At 35.6% G+C, this 24,252-nt stretch overlaps 1 protein-coding gene across 1 annotated transcript in view; it reads left to right on the top strand.

Moving 5' to 3' along the window:
- Positions 1-24,252, top strand: part of SMC5 (structural maintenance of chromosomes 5) — a 171,679-nt gene that overhangs the window by 55,739 nt on the left and 91,688 nt on the right. Inside the window, exons 13-19 of the mRNA XM_089831289.1 lie at positions 89-217; positions 305-403; positions 605-770; positions 891-1,036; positions 1,165-1,228; positions 1,548-1,672; positions 1,805-1,882. Of these exons, the coding sequence (XP_089687415.1) occupies positions 89-217; positions 305-403; positions 605-770; positions 891-1,036; positions 1,165-1,228; positions 1,548-1,672; positions 1,805-1,882 (807 nt within the window). The remainder of the gene's footprint in view (positions 1-88; positions 218-304; positions 404-604; positions 771-890; positions 1,037-1,164; positions 1,229-1,547; positions 1,673-1,804; positions 1,883-24,252) is intronic.

Genomic DNA, 24,252 nt, shown 5'->3' on the forward strand with positions numbered 1-24,252 from the left:
ATCTTTTCCTTTTTTACTCTGCTGAAAATTTGACTGAGGTGTCATGTCTTGTGTACATGCAAAATAATTTTTGTCTTGTTGATTGCAGTCCTTCATTACCCAGGATCCACATGATCGAGACTTGCTTGTGAAAAATTTGAAACCATTTGATATTCCTGTTCTGAACTACACTGGAAATAGACAAATGCAAAATAAACCATTGCCAGTCTCAGATGCAGTAAGATTTATTATATTTTCAAATCTTTGTTGTATGCAGCATGGTCATTATGCTGTGCAATATTTAACTTTCAATAACATAATATAGATGCGCAAACTGGGGATTACATCAAGGCTTGATGAAGTATTTGAGGCCCCGTCTGCTGTGAAGGAAGTTCTAATCAGTCAAGCTGCACTTGAACATTCGGTATATTCATATATATGCATGTTGTATATGATAAAGACAACTGTGTTTTATAATGAGATTCTGAGTTAGCATCATCTAATTAAGCAGCATGTCTTGGAATTGTAGCTGAAGCCCCTGCTGACAAGATATATGACCCATATCTAATTCTGTTGAAGATTGAACTAATTGTATGCTATTTGGACTTTGTCTGTTTACTTGTAGTTCATTGGTTCAGAAGAGACGAACCGTAGAGCAGATGATGCAAACAAGTTGGGAGTAATGGATCTGTGGACTCCTGAAAACCATTATCGTTGGTCAATATCTCGTTATGGAGGGCATATCTCAGCAAGTGTGAATCCAGTAAATGGGTCACGGCTTTTTGCCTCGAGTGAGTGCTAGCTTAAGATGTTCTTGTTAGTTTATATGTTGACTTTGCATGGCTTCATAAAATTGTATTCTTTGAACATATTTTCCTCATATTGGATAATCTTAATTGTCCCTATTTTAGACGTGGATGTGAGAGAGGTTAATGAACTTATGTGCAAAAGGAGAGAATGTGAAGAGCATATTGCAAGAATAGATGAAGATATTAAGTCAATATCAACTGAACAAAGGCATCTGGAAGATGAAGCAGCAAATCTACATAGGAAAAGGGTGGGGATTGAAGCTATAACATATATTTGTTGAGACCATTGGTTTCCTTTTAGATGCAGTTAATATTTATTTCTAGTCATTCAATTGAAAGATTTTTTTAAGGATTAAATTCTTATTTGTTATTACAGGAGGATATTGTCAACAATGTGAGATTAGAACGAAGAAAGCGACAAGAGATGGCTAATCGGATAGGTATGAAACATCTCATGCAGGGAAATAATTTGAATAGGAGACCATCTATGAGAATGCCTGATAGATAGAGTGTGAGGATGCCTGATAGATAGAAACACAGAAAACTAACTGGCCAAATAATTTCCTTAGAGTCAGTGACAGCTGCCTTATTCCTATCATGTGTTAAAAAGTATGATCATTTAATTAGGGGTGATTAAGCAGCTGCATGGTCTTCTCCCATTAATTGGGATCATGTTTTAAATAAACTTAATTAGTTAAGACAAACTAAAGTGTGATTGTTTTTGATAACAATCTAATGGTTACATCTAAATTCTAATAGATCAACGTAAGAGGAAGCTTGAATCAATGGAAAAAGAGGAGGATTTGGAAACAGCATTATCTAGGCTTACTGACATGATAGGCAATTTAAATGTGCAACGGTTTAAACATGCAATTGAAATGAAGGTAAGAGTACAACTAATAACACTATTGTAAGAACAAGGAGTCATAATGTGTCAATTTTTCTAATTCTACAACTTTTTCATTTAAATATTAATTTACTGTTTAATTGTATGTATAAATGTGATTTCTGTACAGAATTTGTTAATCGAAGCTGTATCTCTGAAGCGTCGCTTTGCAGAGCAACAGCTCACAACCATTGAGCTTGATATGAAGGTAATAGTGCTGTTTTTAGCATGTAAGAACCTCTTGCATTCATGATTTTGTTATTTGTCAGCATTGACTAAGAATATTTATTGGTAAGGGCTGTTTAGAATGGTTCTATACAATCTTAGAAATTTATGCAAGTGAAACTATACTACTATTAATTATTTTAGGCGTAATTCACATTATTTCTAGTTTGCGATTTACCTCAAGTGTGGAATTGATGGAAGAGGGTATCAATTCTGTCTAGGATTTTTTATTTGTGTTAATGTTTATAGCTTCTGTGGGATAAATGATCAATCTCTTTGATTATTAATTTTATATATATATATATATATATATATATATATATATATATATATATATATATATATATATATATATATATATATATATATATATATATATATATATATATATCTTTATTATACATGATAAATTAAAGTTTTGTTTATAAATTCATTGATTAAATATTATTATATATAAATGTAAATAAATGATTGTGTATCTTTACCATAAATTAAATGTTTTATATTCTTGTTTAGATTACCTATATCCTAGCATGATGCTCATAATTTGTTTCCTAGTCGCTAAGGTGATTAGGAACCTTATTGGTGCAAAGTTTATTGGACGGTCATCTTCATCGTGACCCATATTAAATTCTTTGAATGTCAGTCAGCTGTCTTTGCTGTTCTCGTATCGTCTTGACTGATGGGTTGAGGGTCACGTCTGTTGCTTTATGTCTCTGACCGACGTACGTAGAGGGTCGTGTCTCTTGTTCCTGCCACCCTCATTTTATATTTATGTACCGTTCATTCTGCCCCAAATTGATGATGCAAGACAGACACTATTCGATATTAAAAGAGTGGATACAAATAAATTTTTTTAAGACTTATTTATATTATACAAGAATGTATATAAATATATTTGCAAGATTAATTATATATTTATATATATAAATAAAAGTTTATATAAATCTAATTATGAAAATTTAACAATTTGCACCCATAAAACGGTTACATGTAAAAAATTTCAAACCAAAATCATGTCATTTCTCAGTTGCTATTCATGCTTAACCTTGTTGTGGTTATTTTTTGTCGTCAATATTTAGAAAGGTTGAAAAACTCAAACTCAACAATATTTTGGCCGACCCAAATATTTTGAAAAACTTGGAATCGACAAAACTCGACAAAAGACTCGGCAATAAATTGACACTTTGTTGAACATTTGAAAATATATAATTTCTTAAAATATTCTTACTAACAAACACGTATACACCAAATTTGTAGCACATTAGTGTTTTGAGATATTCACTATATATTAATCAAAGTTTTGGGTTAAATGCATAGCTGTTAGCTTTAAGTCTGATTATCCTTGCTTTATCCTTGGGTTAAATACATCGCTTTATCCCCTTTCAATTTTTCTTGATTTAACTTCTAGTCAAATTTATTGTTTTTCTTCACTTATGGATGTTAATACATTTTCTTTTAGTTTGTTTTTATCTAAGGGTGGAAATCTCTTATGAATTACATTTGATGTCCTGTTCACTATTTTATGTGAACCACAAACATCAATGCAAATTTATATTTTTCGAGTTTGAGAATGCTGTTTGAAAATGGTGTACAACATTTTTTTGTCACCAGAGTGTTTGGGGGTTTTCAGTGTGAGCAAACTAGTGCATCTGCAGCAGAGATAATGGGGGGAAAGAGGAAATGGGTCGAACCGCCAAGCTGTGCAGAATGGAAGAATGAACTAGAGGTTTGGGACATCCTCAGGCGTGGCAATTTTACTGGTTACATGGAGAGACTCAAAGGTAATAACCTTGCTATCATGCACCAGTTTGTTAAATCTTGGAAGGATGGCTCAATGTTGGTTGGGAACCAGAGGATGGAGGTCACGAAAGAGATCATTGCAGAGGCTACTGGTTTGGATTTGGACGGGATGAATTTTTATAGGGAAAGGAAGATCTCGGATAAGGCGATTGATGACTTTGTCGAGACTGAACAAGAAAGAAATCATTCGGTTAAGATAGGTAATTCTTTTTTTAACCTGGCTTCTGTGTCTTGTCCATGACGGTTTCTGTTCTTTGTTATTATGGAATATTTAACTTTGGATGGTAGATATACAAAATTGTATGGTTACCACTTTGTGCTGGCAAACCATTTTCGACATGATATTAGGGTGAATTTTCCTTCCTATCTGTTGCAATCTCATTCCATTTCTACCCAAGCCATCCAGCGTGACCCGACTAGAGAACATATCTACCATGAAGGTTTAGTGGTATTGATTATGAATGTGCTCAAATAAAAAAAAATCTTGAAACCTAGAAACCTTAAAGTGGGTGATCAAGATACTAAAGGGAGTATTCGGGAAAAGGGCTACGACTTTGATACGCAAGATGAGGCCGAAGGGGGTCTGGTTAGCCCAAAAAAAGGTTCGGGTGGTAGCACTAAAAAAAAGAAAAAGAATGTTGAGAAGGAAGATTCTGACTGGGAGAGGGAAAGTGATTATGTTGAAGAAATTGTCAGAGAGCATATAAAAAACAGGGGAGGTAGTAAAGGAAAGGGCAAGGGTTGTCATGATGAGAGGGCTTCTCCTCATTCCGATTATGAGCCCCTGGCTCAACGCTTGGAGAGGAGAAGGAAGTCTGTGCGGCGACAGGATAATAAAAATGTCAATAAGCTGAATGAGGATTCTGACTATGCTGATGATGGAGAACAGGGTTCTAAATCTGATGGGGGTGATTTTGCCGATGGTGGGCAAGGGTCCTCTAGAGGCCTATTTGGTAACCTTGGCTCTATTCAGAAGGACATTGGCATCCTCAAGCATAAAATGGTGCTGCTGAACAAGGAAATGGAACAATTGAGCAAAACGGCCAAAGGGGAAAGAACCTTAGGACAGCACATTGATAGGCTTTCGGAGGTCATAGGAAATGCGGAAGAAGTGAAAAATCTAATGCACAAGATCCCTGTGATGGAAGCTAAGCAGAGGGTTATGGACAACGACATTAGCAGTATCCAGGGGAAGGTGTCAAAACTTGAAACTAGGTTGGGTAACATGGATAAATAGCTTAAACAACTGGTGGATAATATGACTAATTTCCTGAAGAAGAATGAGGTAGATAAAGGCCAAAATTTTCCCCCAGGGGCTGATTCTCAAGGACCTAGCAAGCGTACTCGGGCCTATTTGAAGAAGATTGAGGAAACCAGTAAGAAAGACGAGGTGAAAGCTGCTGCTGAAACCATGCATTCTCTGGTGGACCAGGTTGTGAATTTGATTAATACTCCTTAGCTGGTCGGTTGTTGTACCTTTGTTGGACTTTTGCTGTCTTTTCCAGCACTGTCTTCTGTGACCTCTTTTTTGTTTTCTGGGGTTTGTTTCATGTTGTTTTTGGTTTCTTCTCTCTGTTGTTCTTTTCTCATGCTACTCTCTAGAACTTTGTTGTTGTAAGGTTTCGGGTCCTTTAAAACCTGTTTTTACTTAATCAAAACATTTTTTCGTCACCAAAAAATGACACCAAAAATAAGCATAAACTATGCGATTTTTGTACCTTTATTTACCACAATAGCCCTAAAACGATTTGTTGCGTATCTGCTGGTGCTAACAATATTGTGCTAAGTTTTGAGATTTTTTTCTGATAATATTAGGGCACAAAAATGAAAAAATTGTTTGCTATATTAACAACGATTATAGCTTCGTCAAGTTTGACTCGCAATATATCATGCTATAGGAGATATAATCTTGATATTTCCAACTATGATATGTGGCATCTTTGTAACGCTAATTATAGGAGCTTTGCAAACATAGAGATAGGGATCAAAGAAGGTGATCGAGAAAAGGTTAAACTTACTAAGAAGAGAGAAATTTTCTGTAATTAGAGGCTGTGTGGTTGTGTGAAAAGACACATGAAATCTAAAAGTTAAAATGCTACTTTGTGTTGGAATGCATGCGTTTGTCAACGCTTGTGAGTATTTTTACAAAGTAAATATGTTGTCTCATAATGAAGTGGGTGCCTCTCTAAAGGGATACTTGAAATATTAAAAAGAAGAAGAAAAATGCTTGCTTTATAGAGGTATGCAGCCACGGGACGATGAAAGTATTTGCAAAGTTCATAAAGCTAAAATCATGTACCTGTCACACTGTTGATTGAAAAACCTTGATTGGAGTTTGGGGTGTTAAATTTTGTTGTACATAGAAAATTTTAGTGTGACACAATAAAAAAAAAGAATATAGATATGCAATAAATATAAACCAAATTACAATAAATGATATACACTCATGTCTCCACAATATATATACATAAATCTTATATTAATATACTTTCATGGATTATACATGTCTCATAGTTTATTCATCATGCTTTAGTCCCACATATCTATTATAATGATTTAGAATATTAGAGGGGGGTGGGGTGAATCTATTATTCTTTGGTCCAGATGTACCAATTCAACTTTTTATCACTTCAAACAGATTAATCAATCTCAAATACCCACTCGGTCTATATAGCACAACATCAACAATTTAACATTTCATGCAATTATTTGACTATCTATCTCTATAAGTAACATGAATATAACACTTTGACATCGGGATTTAATGTGGAAACCCATTTTGGGAAAAACCACCAAGTAACATGCTACCAATTTTTCAGTCTTTTGAAGTGAGCTTGGTTAAAAGCCAGCCTTGTTAAAGGTTATACAACATACTATTAAATGTGACTCTTATAAAGGATTTAATCACCTTGTTAGAAGTGGCCTTGTTAGAGAACTTTAGAACATTCCATTAGAATGTCACCTTGATTAAAGGATTTATAAAATGATTGATAGGTCAACTTTAAGTAAAGGATTTTGATTAATACAATGGTTAGAATGTAATAGTAGGTTTGATCTATAAAGTACAACTCACTTTGTAAATTCAGATCTCCATTTGCTCGTCTGTTGGTGCATTGATTAGCCTTCATTGACATCTCCATCACTGATCTACTTGACGCCTCCTCAAGCAATCATTCTTCGCAAACTCTTCACACTTTACCTCTGTTGTTCTACTCTTCACAGCTTCTCCTAAAGATCACCAATCAACCACGAACCAACCTTAAAGTTCATTCCTTATGCCTCCTTAAATAGGTAATTTCGATCTTTTGTTGCTTAAACATCACTATTGATCTTAGAGTTAGGTCGGATTCATCGAATCCTTCCATCTTTTTATTCTCCTTCTCCTTCTAGGAACTTCTGATCAAAACCTTGGCTTTGATCGCATAACAAACTCTCCTCATGCATTAAATATGCTTGCTCATCAATCCTTATCTTCCATGCACGTTGACTAAATCAAAATTCCAACTGTGTCAGCCTCAAATTCAAATCACCATAAAATTGTAACTTTTGTTGTCACACTGCAATCACTGTGGTCTTTAACTCGATCATCACTGTGTAGCTTGACGTACAATACACTTTCTCACTTGGAATCAAAATGCTCGCTTGACCATTACTATGCTCGGTTGCTACCATGCTCCTTCACACATTTGCTCGGCAATAACTAACACTTGGTATGAACTGTTTTGCTCGACTTCTATATAAGTTCCTTAATCTTCTGCTTCAGCGCCTTCATTGACCGTGCAATATTGATTATTGGTCAAGCTTGTAATTTTGACTTGTTTTAACTCTTAGCTTCATCTAACTGTCTTATTTACTTCATGTATTGATTGAACAACACATTATCTTGTCAAGGACTAACTTATCAAGTGTCCCTTGTATCTCCGTGATACTTAACAAATCTCAATTCAACCTACCACTAGGTCTTCTCATGATCTCTTCTTTTCAAATCCTCGACACTGTTAGCAAATGTCTCTTGAGTAGGTTTGACACTTTGTCTTACCCAACGTTACAAGACTTGAGGAGTCTGGCAAGTGAGTCTTGAGGCGAGCCGAGAAAAATGAGGCAAACTGCCTTGAGACTCAAACTTGATCGAGTCTTGACTAACTTGCCGAGGCAACTGACTTGGCTGATTTGCCGAGTCCTGCTATTTAGACTGTGCCATCAGCCAACAAAAAATAATAAAATTTTCAGCTCTGGGCTAGGAGGATTTTTGCAAATATAACATTTAAGTATAAGTTGCATTTATTTTATTTTTTATACTTCAAGTTACTTGTATAAATACTCAGGATGTTTGAGATAGGTTTAGACTTCATAGGAGTTAAAATGCAGATTCTAGTTTTTGGGGGTTTTCAAAAAATTCCAAGCTTAGCCAAATTTCAGGATTTGACATGCTTTCAACAGTGTTATCTCGCACAACTTGTCTTGGCTATTTGAGGTCAAATTGAAGCTGGAAGTTGATGATTCAGTCTTTAGTATAGTAACACGGAGACGCGTCCCCCCCCCCATTTTGCTCGACATCTCGGAGACTTGGGGACTCCGTCTCCCTGTCCCCAGCGGCGCCACCAGATTCCACCACCTCCATTAATGATGGGGGACATCCTGATATTCACTATTTGCAGATTCGACTATTTATGTTTAATGTTCGATGTTCCAATTCAATTCAATGTTCAAGTATTCACTCTTTTACATCTTTATATCTTATATTGCAATACATATTTTCATAACTAGCATTTTTAAGTACCATATGCATAGATATATTCACCCCTCTTTGTTTCTCGCACCATCCCCCCACCGTCCCCAAATTAAGGCTCCTCTGTCCCTCCATCCTGGAAACTTGTCCCCCCGTTTCGACGTCACCCCGTCCCCCAGGGCGGTGTAACTATTGTCTTTAGTAATGAAGACTTAGAGTCGGTTGATTAGGTGGATCGAGAGGCAGAGGTAGTGGTAGTGGAGGAGGCTAGAGCACGAGGAGACCCACTGTAGGACTCTGAGGTTGAGAGTGATGGATCCGAATTTGATGATGAGAACTATGAGGAGGATGATCATAATGAGCATGTCACTGAGGTTCAACTTCACACACAGGGAGAGATGATGGCTCTAGCATTTTCCATGACCGAATGAAATGGTACCACAACTGTATGTGTTTTTTTTTGAATGCAGAGCATAATTTTTTGCAAGATGAATGACACTCTTGCTATCTGTAAACAAATAATTATCCCTTTGTGGGTGTCCCAATTCTTCTAGGAAGAGTTGAAGCCATGTCATCTCCTTGGCTGCCTCTGTAGCAGCAACATACTCTACCTCTATAGTGGATAAAGTATTCACCTTCTCAAATTGAGAAACCCAACTCATTGCTGCCACACCAATAGTAAATACATAACATGTAGTACTTCGCTTGGTATCAATATCCCCTCCCAAATCTGAGTCAACATAGCCCTGTAAAGTAGTAGTAGAGCCCCCAAAATGTAAACATTTACTGGATGTTCCTCTTAACCATCTGAGAATCCATTTGATTGCATTCCAAAGCTAAATCCTTGGGTGACTCATATACCTGCTAATAGCTCCCACAACATGTGCAATATCCGTCCTTGTACATACCATAGCATACATCAAGCTTCCTATAGCTGAAGCATAAGGTAGCTTGGTGTTACATCTCAATTTTAAAATACTCCTTTATAATGTTCGTTGCAATTTCAAGTTCATCGAGGACGATGAACCACAAGGGGAATGGTACGTTACATCCCAATTTTTGACCTAGCTTGAAATATAGTCGTTGAGGTTCGCATGAAGTTAGTTTGATATAATCTAGCGAAATGGTAAGATAGTTGGCTGTTATGGTTTCAAGTGAAGATGACATGATAATTGATCGTTAATCGCGAATTCATGGAAGTGAGATGAAAGGTTAACTGTTATAATTATTTATGACTAAATAAATTATAATTTAACTATGGAGAAATTCCTTGCAGGGAGCATGTCGAAGGGGTGAAAGCATTGCCAGAAAAGAATTAGGTAGGGCATCACCATCATTGGACAGACGGGTAAAAGACCTAGCCAGAATACCTCTGCAGGACTTGCATGAGTTATTTAATAATTTAATTAAATATTTGGGTTAAAATATATAAACATATCTCTAAGGATTTTAATATATCTTTCATCATAATATTTTACTTAATATTTATAAACGTTCATATATGTAAAAATGATTTGGCACCATTATAATTTAATTAATAAAGTAATGTTGTTTGTACATATAAGATTTTAATAATGTTCGAATTTTAACAACATTTGAATTATTATTTTTGAGTTATATTCTTTTATGCTTTCCTTTTTTTTAATTGATTAAATAATTGGAAATTAGAATCCATTATAATCTTTGAAATTTATGTTCTTGCTTTACATCAAATTTATGATTGGAATTCATATAGTTTCTTGGAACAGATGGAAGCCATAGAGTCGAGCTCTTATTAATTATTAATTAAGTGATGTTGCTTATTAGATTTTAATAATTAATATAACTTTTAAAAATCTTTTATCTTCTTTCCTTCTTTCTTTTCCTTTAGCCGATTGATTAAAGATTGGAGTGATCTTTGTAACTGATGGTAGCCGTAAGGTCAGGCTCAAGCTTATTTTATAACCTTCAAACATAACTTGGCAATATATTCTTTCTAGTCTTAGCGTCCTTTACTGTTCTCAATTGTGCAAGTCATATCATATTCGAAAAATCTTTAGCTAGCTTAGAGAACCCAGTGCAAAGGAGACAACAAGTATTTACAGAGCATTCGGCTAAGATTATAGCTGTGGATTGGAGAACTATTCAAGAACCCGAGCCACATTATCACAGGGCCAAGTATCGTAAGACATCTTTTTATTCTAAGGAAAACGTTTTCACTTCCTTTCCTTATTGATAATATTATGCAATCATCCTTGTAAGTCGACTTTGTGACAAATATTTTGTTTCTATTGTATCATCGAACTATGCATAGAGCCCAATGTAAATCCATTTTTGCCTTTATTTCTTGCTATGATATAAGACTCCGAAGAAGCTCTCCATAGTAATTCTCTTAAATTCTTTTATTCTGTTGAAGATTAGTGGATTCACTTAGCGATATTTTTCAAATTAAATCACTAACTACATGAGATCCAAATATGCTATTTTCAGAATTATTTTCTTAAAATCTATTCTTTTCGATAACATTTAAATGTGAAAGTTGTTGAGATAATAAACCAGAGCTAGACTAGCAGACTTCTTCAAGCACAAGATTACTTTCAGTCATTTCATGGTGGAGTCACGTAAGACTTGTGATATGTATTTGTTTTTGAAAAATCGAATTTGTTTCTATTGATCGGTTCAGATTATAACCTTATAACATGTGATAAAATGATACCATATAATGTGTAAGTTCGCCAAATTAACCCATGCAAGTTTGTCGGTTCCTTAGAAACAATGTGGCAGAGATTAATGTATAAAGCATGCCGTCCATCTTGTGAAAAGTCTATCATAATCCTTTTTGTCGTTTCCATAGAAACAATATGTCTATGATTAGTGTATTAATCATGGTACGTTTCTTATTCCTTAATAAGTTTAACAAGTTTGCCGATTGTCATTCATGATAATTACTGCAATGATTTACACCCAGGTCTGAGTGCTCTTTTGTATATATATATATCTGAATATGTTAAAAATTTCTCTGAATTATTTAAGAAAGTTATCATCCCAGATAAAATCAGTCACATCTTGATATAAGTATAAATAACTGAGAATGAAAGATGTAATCTAGTACACCAAGGAATTCACCAGGTTGAGAGCCAGAATATGGTGAAGAAGGTACAAGACATATCAGTAAAATTAATTTGATGGGACCGAGGAATCAGCGGCTAGATGACCTGATTATGGTGAAGAGGTGGAGTTAATTAATTAGACATTCAATTTTGAGATCTTTAAAGAACATAATTATGTAATCATAGTTTTTGAAATGTTGAATGTATGTATAGTTGATAGAACTGGTTATTCTGAGAATTCCTAACACTAGGGATCCACCCGGCTGTGTAGCCAAGAAAAAGGGTGATGAGGTGAAAGAGAGGAATCTGTAATAATATGAATCAGTATTAGTTATGAGAGTTCAATATTTATCATTTAATTTGAATTAATTAATAGCTCATGCATATTACTGTTATGGTGAACTCCTGCTGCCAAGTCTTATGGCATGTTATATATCATGATGTCCAGTGGATGGAATGATGTTCCTTGTCAATTCCGGGTAGGGAGGGACTTTCTCATTAGAGATCATGTGGGGATATATTGTGGTTCGAGGTTGGCTGGTCAAGCCCGTGACAATGTTTCACCTCTCTCAAGATGTCGGATATGCGTTAGACAGAGATAGGCCATGCATTTAATTGTTTATTGGAAAAAGTTATAATCATTTTTATTTATGAGGTAAGATTATATTGAAGTATTTCATTGTTATCATCATTTTACTTTCATACATATGAATAACGAATATAAGTGTATTTTCTAATCTTGAGATACTGACACGATTAAGTAATCAGAGGAAAAGGAATCTAAAGCCCTAATTGATTTGAGAGATGACTGGAACAATAAAGGATATAGTGGTATCAGAACCCTAATTGAATCCGTGGTATTGGAAGCCCTATTTGAATCAGTGGTATCGGAAGCCCTAATTGAATCCGTGGTATCGGAAGCCCTAGATGAATCCGTGGTAGCAGAAGCCCTAAGTGAGAAAGCGGTATCAGAAACCCTAAATGAGCCGAAGGTAAATGATGCCCCAATTGATACAGTGGTATGTGATGCCCTAATTTAAAATATAGTGGTATTTATTTAAAATTATCTTTTGTTTTAAAGATAGCGATTTGTAGATGATAGTCATCATATGAAACTGTTATAGTGTATTTGTGGACTAACTTGGGTGGTTGCAGAAGCATCCCTAGTTTCATTCGAACTCAGTTTTTTGAGGTATGTGGTTTTCAATCTCTGTAGTAATTTCATTTGATGGTAATTCAAGTTTTTAGTTAAGAAATTTTGAATTACTGTTTTTAACGGTAAATCTTATTCACATGAACATGAATGATATCTTTGTTTGACGCATATACGACATCTTGAGAGGGGCTTAGCCACCCAACCTCGGACCATAATATATCCCCACAAGATCTCTAACGAGAAAGGCCCTCTCTACCCGGAATTGATAGGGAACATCATTCCATCCACTGGGCATCATGATATATAACACGCCATACAACTTGGTAGTAAGAGATCACCATAACAGGAATATGCATGAGCTATTAATTAATTCATATTAAATGATAAATATTGAACTATCATAACTAATACTGATTCATATTATTACAAATTCCTCTCTTTCACCTCATCACCCTTTTTCTCGGCTACACAGACGGGTGGATCCCTGGTGTTAGGAATTCTCAGAACAACCGGTTGTGTCAACTATACATACATCCAACATTTCACAAACTATGATTACATAATTATGTTCTTTAAAGATCTCAAAATTGAGTGTCTAATTAATTAACTCCACCTCTTTACCATAATCAGGCCATCTAGCCGGTGATTCTTCGGTTCCATCAAATTAACTTTACTGATATGTCTTGTACCTTCTTCACCATAGTTTGGCTCTTAGCCTGGTGAATTCCTTGGTGTTCTGGATTCAATCTATCATTCTTAGTTATTTATACTTATATCAGGATGTAATTGATTCTATCTGGGATGATAACTTTCTTAAATAATTCAAAGAAATTTTTAACATATATATATATATACACACACACATATATATATATACACACACACACACACACACATACAAAAGAGAACTCAAACCTGGGTGTAAATCATTGCAGTAATTATCATGAATGACAGTGGGAAAACTTGTTAAACTTATTAAGGAATAAGAAAGGTGACATGCTTAATACACTAATCATAGACATATTGTTTCTATGGAAACGACAAAAAGGATTATGATAGACTTTTCACAAGATGGATGGCATGCTTTATACATTAATCTCTGCCACATTGTTTCTAAGGAATTGACAAACTTGCATGGGTTAATTCGATGAACTTATACATTATATGGTATCATTTTATCACATGTTATAAGGTTATAATCAGAACCGATGGATAGAAACAAATTCGAGTTTTCAAAAACAATTACATATCACAAGTCTTACGTGACTCCACCACGAAATGACTGAAAGTAATCTTGTGCTTGAAGAAGTCTGCTAGTCCGGCTCTGGTTTATTATCTCAACAATTTTCACATTTAAATGTTATCAAAGATAATAGATTTTAAGAAAATAATTCTGAAAATAGCATAATCGGATCTCATGCAGTTAGTGATTTAATTTGAAAAATATGGCTAAGTGAATCCACTGATCTTCAACAGAATAAAAGAATTTAAGAGAATTACTATGGACGGCTTCTTCGGAGTCTTATATCATAGTAGGAAATAAAGGCAAAAATGGATTTACGTTGGGCTCTATGCACAGTTCGATGATACAATGGAAACAAAATATTTGTCACAAGGTCGACTTACAAGGATGATTGCATATTATTATCAATAAGGAAAGCAAGTGAAAACGTTTTCCTTAGAATAAAAAGATGTCTTACGTTACTTGGCCTTGTGATAATGTGGCTCGGGTTCTTGAATAGTTTTCCAATCCGCAGCTATAATCTTAGCCAGATGCTCTGTAAATACTTGTTGTCTCCTTTGCACTGGGTTCTCTAAGCTAGCTAAAGATTTTTCGAATATGATATGACTTGCACAATTGAGAACAGTAAAGGACGCTAAGACTAGGAAGAATATATTGCTGAGTTATGTTTGAAGGTTATAAAATAAGCTTGAGCCTGACCTTACAACTACCATCAGTTACACAGATTACTCCAATCTTTAATCAATCGGCTAAAGGAAAAGAAAGAAGGAAAGAAGATAAAAGGTTTTTAAAAGTTATATTAATTATTAAAATCTAATAAGCAACATCACTTAATTAATAAATAATAAGAGCTCGACTGTATGGCTTCCATCCGTCACAATAAACTATACGAATTCCAATCATAAATTTCATGTAAAGCAAGAACATAAAGTTAAAAGATTATAATGGATTCTAATTTCCAATTAATTAATCGATTAAAAATAAGGAAAGCATAAAAGAATATAACTTGAAAATAATAATTCAAATGTTGTTAAAATTCGAACATTATTAAAATCTTATATGTACAAACAACATTACTTTATTAATTAAATTATAATGGTGCCAAATCATTTTTACATATACGAACGTTTATAAATATTAATTAAAATGTTATGATGAAATATATATTAAAATCCTTAGAGATATGTTTATATATTTTAACCCAATTATTTAATTAAATTATTAAATAACTCATGCAAGTCTTGCAGATGTATTTTGGCTAGGTCTTTTACCCATCTGTCCAGTGATGGTGATGCCCTGCCTAATTCTTTTCTGACAATGCTTTCACCCCTTCGACATGCTCCCTGCAAGGAATTTCTCCGTAATTAAATAATAATTTTATTTAATCATAAATAATTATAACAGTTAAACTTTCATCTCAATTCCATGAATTCGTGATTAATGATCAATTATCATGTCATCTTCACTTGAAATCATAACCAACTATCTTACCATTTTGTCAGATTATATCAAAGTGACTTCATGCGAACCTCAATGACTATATTTCAAGCTAGGTCAAAAATTGGGATGTAACACTTGGACATCTTATGCTCTCCTTCTTGTCTCTTTGGACACATCTCCTTACTCAATTTCAAATAACCATGTAAAAGTGTGCTGACAGCTTCAACATTCTCCATAGAGAAATGTTGCAACACCTTAATACAATCAACTTGAGATAATGCCAATTTTCTATTCTTCCTATCTTTGCAAATTTTCATGCCAAGGATTTTTTTTGCTGCCTCCAAATACTTCATAGTAAATGAATATGCTAAGTGTTGTTTTAACCCCTTAATGTGATCCATGTTAGACCTAGCTACAAGCATATCATCAACATATAAACATAAAATAATGTAGCTGTCATCATCCAACCTCTTAAGATAAAAACAATGATCTGAATGACACCTACTACATCCATGCTTATGAATAAAATTGTCAAATTTCAGATACCATTGCCGAGGTGCCTGCTTCAAGCCATATAAACATTTTTGCAATCTGCACACTAAGTTATGCTTACTGTTGACCTCAAAACCCTATGGCTGTGCTATATACGTGTCCTTATCCAAATCATCATGTAGAAAGACTGTTTTAACATCAAGCTGCTCCAAATGGAAATCTTCAGTAGCCATAATACTTAAAACAATGTATAAAAGTCATTGAACAACAGGAGAGAAAACTACGTGTTGGATTCCCTCCACTAGTCCCACTGTCAAATTGAATATTGATGGGGCAGCGCTTAAGGGGCTTGCGACTGGTGGTGGTGTGCTACGTGACAAAAAGGGTGATATGCTGGTTATTTACTTGGGAAATTTGGGCCATGGAACCAACAATGTGGTGGAAGCCACCGCTATACTTTGGGGGCTAAAACTTGCGGTGGAGATGAAGGTTAGAAGACTTACCATTGAAAGGGACTCTAAACTCGTCCTTGATTCTATTTAGGGCAATGCTCAACCTAGTTGGCGCCTGCGACACTACCTGCGGGACATATGGCATTATTTTATGAAATTGGATCATTATGATTTACAACACACTTACAGGGAAGGCAATGCGGTTTCAGACACCTTGGCCGGGTGTGGTTTTGATTTTGTGAACATAGAAAGTTGGAAGAGTGTGGAAACGCTAACCAAGAATGTTAATTCCCTCATTTGCAAGGAAAAGACCCCACTAAATCAGGTTTGATGACCTTCCGACTTTAGAAAATGGACATTTTTGGCGGGCTTGCTATTATTACGATAGCTAAGGTCACCATAATGTTGACAAGATGTTTCGCAAAGGGAAAATATATGGATTGCATCATGAAAGGTCACAAAAAAGGTGGATTAATAAACAATTCTGGCTTTGAAATTAATGCCATTATTGTTTGGCGTTATGGCATGATTACGGGAAACGTTCTCATTAATACCAGGGCTAGATCATTATGGTATTACGTGCGAAATCCTCACACTCCCTGTAATGATATTTCAAACTGGCCTATACATTCTTGTATTCACAGTCTCGTGAAGACTAGAAAACAAAAGTTTTTAACCGCCTGTTGCTCTATTTTTAGGCCTTCTTTGGCGATTTTCTGGGTGCAAATGAGAATTACTGAGATTGTGGAAGGAGATTTTGTTCAGGAGAAATTTTCCATGGGTGGGGACCTTAATAGATTGGAGCCCTCAAAGATGAAGGATTTCTCCAAAAGGTAGGCCACCTGGATAATGCTAAAGGAAGGAGGGTTTGTCCCCTACATGAAGGCCATGGTTGGGTATGATGAAAATTGTTCGCAATAGTTCATCGCCATTTGGAAGGATAGGCGGGTGACTATCAATGGCATTTCTTTTTAGGTGAATGAAGAGTCTATTGCTATGGTGACAGGGTTGGATATGAAGGGCAGGAAATGGCTTAAAATCACGAAGGTGGTAGATGAGGTGATTCTGTCCAGTTTCTTCAGAGAGAATGAGGCCCTTGACCGGTACCATGGTGGCTTTAGGAGAGACGAACTTTCGGAGCCCTTGGATGATGTGTGTTTGATGATAATGAAGTATCTGACACTGGGGGTTAGACACAGTGTGCATTACTTTTATCATTTCCCTCTGCTTAACCATTTTTGCAATAGGGAATTTGTTTGTATTCCTTTCTTTCTGATGCACGCCCTTAAAGATACTGTGATAGATGTTAGAGAGGAAGAAAAAAGGGGCTAATTTCACCATTCTCCACCAAAGGCTCATGTTCTGCCTCTTCCAATTTCACATGGCCCTCTGCCCTCCTCGTGTGATAGCCATTGATAACATCCTCCCTTTTGGCCCGTCCCTGCATTTGGAATTTACTAGTGGTAGCTATGCCCCCACACCTTAGCCCTCACCTAGCCGAACCCCTGTTAAGGGTAGGAAAAACAAAATCTTACCCTCGAGCCGATGCCTAACAAAAGAAATTAAAATGGACAAGATGGTGGAGGTTGAAATTGGGGACTTGGATGAGGAAATTTGTGGGAATGGAAGAAGGTCGGGAAGAATTACTAAGACGCGGGGTCAATACAAATAAATGGCTAGTCGTTCTCAGAAAGAGGAGGAGGAAGATACCAACTCTGAGGAGAGTGACAAGAATTTGGGGGAAGGTATAGATAAGGGGAAAGAAGATACGGATAAGGATGTGGAGAAATGGGATGACACCCTTGATGGCTCTTGGGACTTTGAGGTAGACAACACTACCAAGGACCCCTCCCCTGACCCCACACGTCTCTGCCACCACCACCCTGCCTTCTGCTGTCAACTAGAAGAACCCCAATACGAATGATGCTCCCTTGGCACTATGTTAGCATGAATTCTGATGATACTACTTTGGGGGAGTATCCTAAGCATTGAAGAGTATTGATATGTTGCATTCATGACTGTATTTGTCATTGATGTCAACATAGCGGTGATTCTGTTAAGACTGGAAGAATAGCAGTCAGTAATCTTACTATGCGCAGACGCTGAGGAAGTTTTAGATGACGCGCAGTGGAGGACATGTTCATGAGGTTGTCCTGGTGACGTGGTTTAAAGGACTAAGTCTGATTCGATGTTGTACGGAAGTTACTTGTTTTACTAGAAGCAGTGCAAAAAAAAAAGCATTTGTTTGGCAGTTTCTGATGTTTGCATTATATCTGATGGAACTCAAAATTTCGGCAAACTTTAGAGTCCCAAATGTCATGCTAAAAGGGAGAACTTTTAGATCTTACCCAATACTTATATTTAAGGTTTAAACAATATGCTTCAAAACCCCAAGCATTGTGACAAGAAGAATATGAAGAGGACTAGTTTTGAATGTTAAATGCAAGATATCCCAATTCTTTGTCAGTGCAGGCTCCTATTTTGATTTTCAGAATGTAAATAAAGAGGCCAAGCTTCAGAAACATGTTATGTAGATACTATCAGTGCAAGTTAAAAGGCCTAGAGCATATGGCTGTCTATGCTGAGTCTGCAGTAGCTACTGCAGTATGCTATGGAGTTTCATTAAGAAACATCTTAAATTCAATGATACTGATATTCCATTCAATTGCAAGCAGGTTGTTGGTTAGAGGCATATTATGAAAAGATGTTTTCGATGAACAATACATAGTGGACCATTGAGTGAATGTGAGAGTTGAATATTTATGAATCATCATCTGTGTTGTACAAAAGAAGCTTCTCCATGAAGATATTGTATCCTTTTCGCTGTGGTAGAAATGTCAAGGTTGTGAGTAGTCTGTGAAGTGTGTTGAGACAAGGACGTTATATTCATTTCCAAGGAAGAAACAGGTTGTGGCCTTCATGCTACCAGTCGGATTAATGAGATGGGATACGTGCCCAAAGTGGGAGCAGACTGTGTTTGAGAAGTTGGGAAAGATTGTAAGCATTTTACTTTTATGCATAACAGGAATCTTTTGTGTGAGAGTACAGGAAAATGCATTTACTTGGAGTTTTGAAGAATTATGAGCATTTTAATGTCAAATAAATTTCATCACTTTACCGCCTATGTGCCATCAAGTGCAGATGAAGTGAAGTAACAGACAAGAATGAAAAAGGATTGCCAGCGGAAGTAATGGCAGATGCATAGGCAGTTTGAGATGATACCACGAGAGGTGAAAATTCACGTATTAATGGATCAAAACAACTGCAACATCATTACTGTTAAGCCACGATAGAATGCTATTGCCCTCCGATTTAGTCAATGAGATTAATAAAGAAAAGCCAAAGTCAGTTTCAAATACAATCCGAAACTGTCCTAATACTGTGCTGTCTATGAAAATTGTTTAGATTTTCTCATACATGGTTCACACAGAAATTTGCATGTGATTATCTTTTGTTGATATTTAGCGAATATGGAAGGAATAAACATAATTATTTGTTTGCCGGAAGAGCCGTCAGAGAGCATAAAAGATATATGGAGGGGCCCTCTGAGCGGTTGATTTTCAATAATCAAACATTTTCTTTATATCTTATAGTGTTTAATGTTTGTTGCAGGTCTGATATTCTCCAAAGGAAATGGCTGGAAGAGGGCTTTCAACGCTAAAGAAAGAATTTGAAACCGACTCATATGCAGGTGGACATCACGTGAAGAAATACCATATTTGGAAATGCAGCCGGAAGAGGAGTATGTATGTGCAGCAAACATAAGCGTGTTCTTGGCCAAGTTCGACTAATGTCTAAGAAATATGATGAACCGCAATTCTGAAGATTTATCTGCTTGTAGATTTCTCTGGTTCCTTAAATGTTTTCAATTTCACGAAATGTATGCAAAGAAAATAATGACCAATATGAAGCGAAGGCCTGGGCATATATGCGCGAGGGAAAGAAATTACAAATATGCCGCCAATTATAATATAATACAACCAAATTGTGCTTAAACCATATTAAATATTTAGTATTGGTTAGTTTTATTTATGAAGGGTTGCGATGTTTGGTTAAGCAACCGATACCCTTTGAATATCTATAAATATATGATGATAAAATCAAACAAGATGCCATTCATATTGCTCTAAAAAGAACTCTGCATAGTCTGAGGCATACGTATTATTAAATTTCTTCATAGGGAGACTCTAAAGTTTGAACCAAGCAGGTGGAAATTAAGATTTTTGGGCATAAACTTTCATAATGTTTGAGATCAAGTTGTGTTGAATAGAGCATCATCAATCTAAGTGTCTTCAATACAAACTCTCCTACAATATAATCAGTAAGAGCTTTAATTGTTCTAGAGTTAGAATTTATATAATTTTTCCTTTGTGATCATCTTGTTATTTATTTGTTTATAATTCATTATAACGATAAATGGATTGAATTGTTCGCTGCTATTTAGATTTGATAAATACAAATATTGTAAAATATTATTGTTTTCTTTACTTGTATCTATTTTGTCCAGATAAGCGTCAAAACATTATAGACTGCTTTAAATACGTGAAAAAGCGAAACAATTTGAGGCATCGTAATAATTGAATCATTTATAAATATAATATAACTAGTATCATAAAGTTGTATGTGAGGATATATATTTGACTCTATTACCCAATTAAACTTCGACACTGATCATAAAACTTGTTCATAATTTTCAATCCATATGTTGGCAATAATTTAGCCTCTTTTCTTTAAGAGTTTGACACTTATATGTTTAGTAATTCATTTAAAATTTTTCTTTCAGCAATTTTCAAATCTATTAAAGTAATTAAACTCGAAGATTGTTCATCATTCATAATCTTGAAGTTTTTCCTTAAAATCTTGACACTTGAGGAAATTGTATTTGCATTATAATCTATTCGCTATAAAACATCTTGGATCAGGTGTATAGGCCTTGGTTTTGTGAAGCCAAAAGCGCGGAGGATTCAAATCAATTTGATTGATCTTGTCAAGTTGGCCAAAATTGATTAGATATCCCAACATCGAGTAGGCAAGGCTTGTAGGTTTCTAATCAACGATTTTGATAACCAACAATATCTTTTAGCCAAGATGTAATGAAGGTGATGCGCAGATAACAGTGATAGAGAACAATCGTGTGATGATGCTAGCATGTGCGTAAGACGTGGTTTCACATGTGTGAAGTTTTGTATAGATTGTGAGCCGACAGTGTTGTTATTAATTAATTGGGAAAGCCTCAAGGCCGACTTAAGGAATTATTATAAAGATATGGTATAAAGGAAAGTTGGTTTCCTTGTTTGTAGAGAGACTTGGATTTAGAGGATCAAGTGGAATGCGAAGCATTCGTGCGCAACTCAAGGAGCAGAATGCTTATTGATTGCGTGTAAGTGATCCAAGGGATCATTGGATGTGTAGTATGAGATTGATTACAAGATCTGAAGGAGTCGAAGTCCGGTTGACAAGACAGAGATATAGGAAAGAAGTACATTTTAGTTCTATTATTCTGCAAGGAATAATATAGAGATCATTTGGACAGTGGGTTCTTTGATCTAAACCTTGAAGCTGTTTGGGCAGTGGGTCCAATTGTCTTCCACAACTACTAACAGGGTTGGAATCTCTTAATAGGGACTCATATATACTAAATGTTTTAACAGACTCCTAACAGGGTCTATTCTCTAACAAGGAATATTTAGTACATCATCTGTGGGTACCATCCCCACCAGGGTTTTCCCTAGTTAACATATCTGGTGTTAATTGTGCACGAGTATCTTGTTGTGGTTTTTAGTTTACATTACTCACATGGTTAAGTTTGCTTAAGGTTAATGATTGTTATGGTAGTTGGATAACTGATTTACCCTACCTCAGTTATATCAGTGGACTATATATTCTAACACACTATTTCCTCTTCAGTTAGTAAAGAGGGCCAGGAGAACCTGAAAGGCCAAGTTAACAATCTTGATGTGCAGGATAAAAGGAACTCCTTGGCGAATTGTAGGAGGACCCTAAAGCTGGGAACTGAGGAGAATGAACCTGTTACTCGCAAGGAACACTAGGAACTGATGAACAGGTGCATGGCGGTGGAGTTCACTCTTAAAGTGACGCACACGGTGGCTACCACTTTTCAGCTGTTGGCTAATAACTCGGAGGAGGAGAACCGTGGAAAAGAGGACACAAAGCTTCTTTATAGCTTCCTTGTTGATCACTGGGCCAAGGTTTTGATGGCTGGGAAGGGCAAGAAAAAGGATGCTAGTTAGTGGCTCACTGTTGTTTGGTGTTTCTTGGGTACTCTACTGGTCTTACTCCCCATCTACTATTGATGGTTTTGTTTTTTAAGTTGAACTTGTTTATGGGCTGTAGGTGGTACGATGCGATGACCACCTACATGAAGTTTGTTAGCTTGTTAAACTCTGGTGGTTTTAAAAGTAGGAATACTAGTAACTTTATATACTTTATATTGTTTTTTATGTTTTTGATATGAACCGTTAGGGGGACTGTTTGATTGTTTGCTAGTTGCCAGCTGGTTGTTAGCAGGTTTTGTGCTGGTTGTTCCACCACCATTGTAAAGGGCTAGCCCCCTAGTTTTTGGTTGCTTTTTTATCAAAAACAACAGGAGAGAATATTTCATCAAAATCAATAACCTTTTTCTATGCAAATCCTTTTACACTAATCAAGCTTTAAATCTTTTCTTACCTCCATCCTCTTCTTTCAACCTGCAAACCCATTTATGCTGTAAACTTTTTACCTATTAACTTACATAAATCCCAATTCTTATTTTTTAGCAAGGAGTCCATTTCTACTGTCATCATAGATGCCAACTGAATCTTAGTATCTACTTGTACAACTTCCTCATAACATTCAAGTTCACCAGCATTAGTTAGTAAAATAGAGTACAAAGAGGGAGAAAATCTTCCTAGAGGTTTACTTAGCCTTCTTGACCGTCTAACATTCACTAGGTTGTGTGGTATTTGTTGTTGCGATTGTTGCAGAGCATGAGAGACTGTTGGAACATCATCTTTTGGATTATCATTCAATGGTACATAATTATTTTCTTTCTTCTCATGTTGCTGCAACAAATTTTTGTACAACACTTTCTCATTGAATATGACATCCCCGCTTCTTACAATTTTATGATTTTCAAAATTCCAAAGTCTATAACCAAATTCATCAATGCCATATCCAACAAATATACATTTCTTTGACTTAGCTTCCAACTTGGTTCTATTTTTAGAATCAAGATGTGCAAATGCTTTACAACCAAAGGTTCTGAGAAAATAATAACTCACCTTCTTACTAGTCCAGGCTTCTTTTGGAATACCACAACCCAAAAGAGTAGAGGGACCTCTACTAATCAAGTATACATCAGTATTGACAATCTCTACCCACATTTTTAAGGGCAGCCCATCATGAGCATGTAACCTCATGCTTCTTGCATGCTCCATTATTGTCCTCTTCATATGTTTAGTCACTACATTTGACTATGGAGTCCTTGAAACGGTTTTCTGTCTACAAATACCATTAGTAGAACAATAATCTTCAAATTCGGGACTGCAATACTCACCACTATTATCATATGTGAGATATTTTAATCTCGTACAAGTCTCATTTTCAACCAAGCATTTCCATTTCTTAAAAGTTTGAAATACATCAGATTTATGTCTAAGGAGATAAACACATACTTTTCTAGTTGCATCATCAATATATGTAACATAATAATGAGAGCCATCAAGGGAAGATACCTAAGTTGGTCCCCATACATTGTATGCATAAGCTCTCATTTCTCATTTGTCTTTTCCTTCCCACTCTTCACAAAACACACTCCCATTAGTTTTCCATACAAACAGCTTTCACAAAAGTCCATTTTGACACATTTCAGATCTGGTAAATCTTTATTCGAATGAAGTAATTTCATACCTTTCTCACTCATGTTCCCAAGTTTGTTGTGCCATAGCGTG

This window comes from Cupressus sempervirens, chromosome 1, assembly GCF_028749045.1.
Source record: "Cupressus sempervirens isolate cs-2001-9-10 chromosome 1, ASM2874904v1, whole genome shotgun sequence".
NCBI lineage: Eukaryota > Viridiplantae > Streptophyta > Pinopsida > Cupressales > Cupressaceae > Cupressus > Cupressus sempervirens.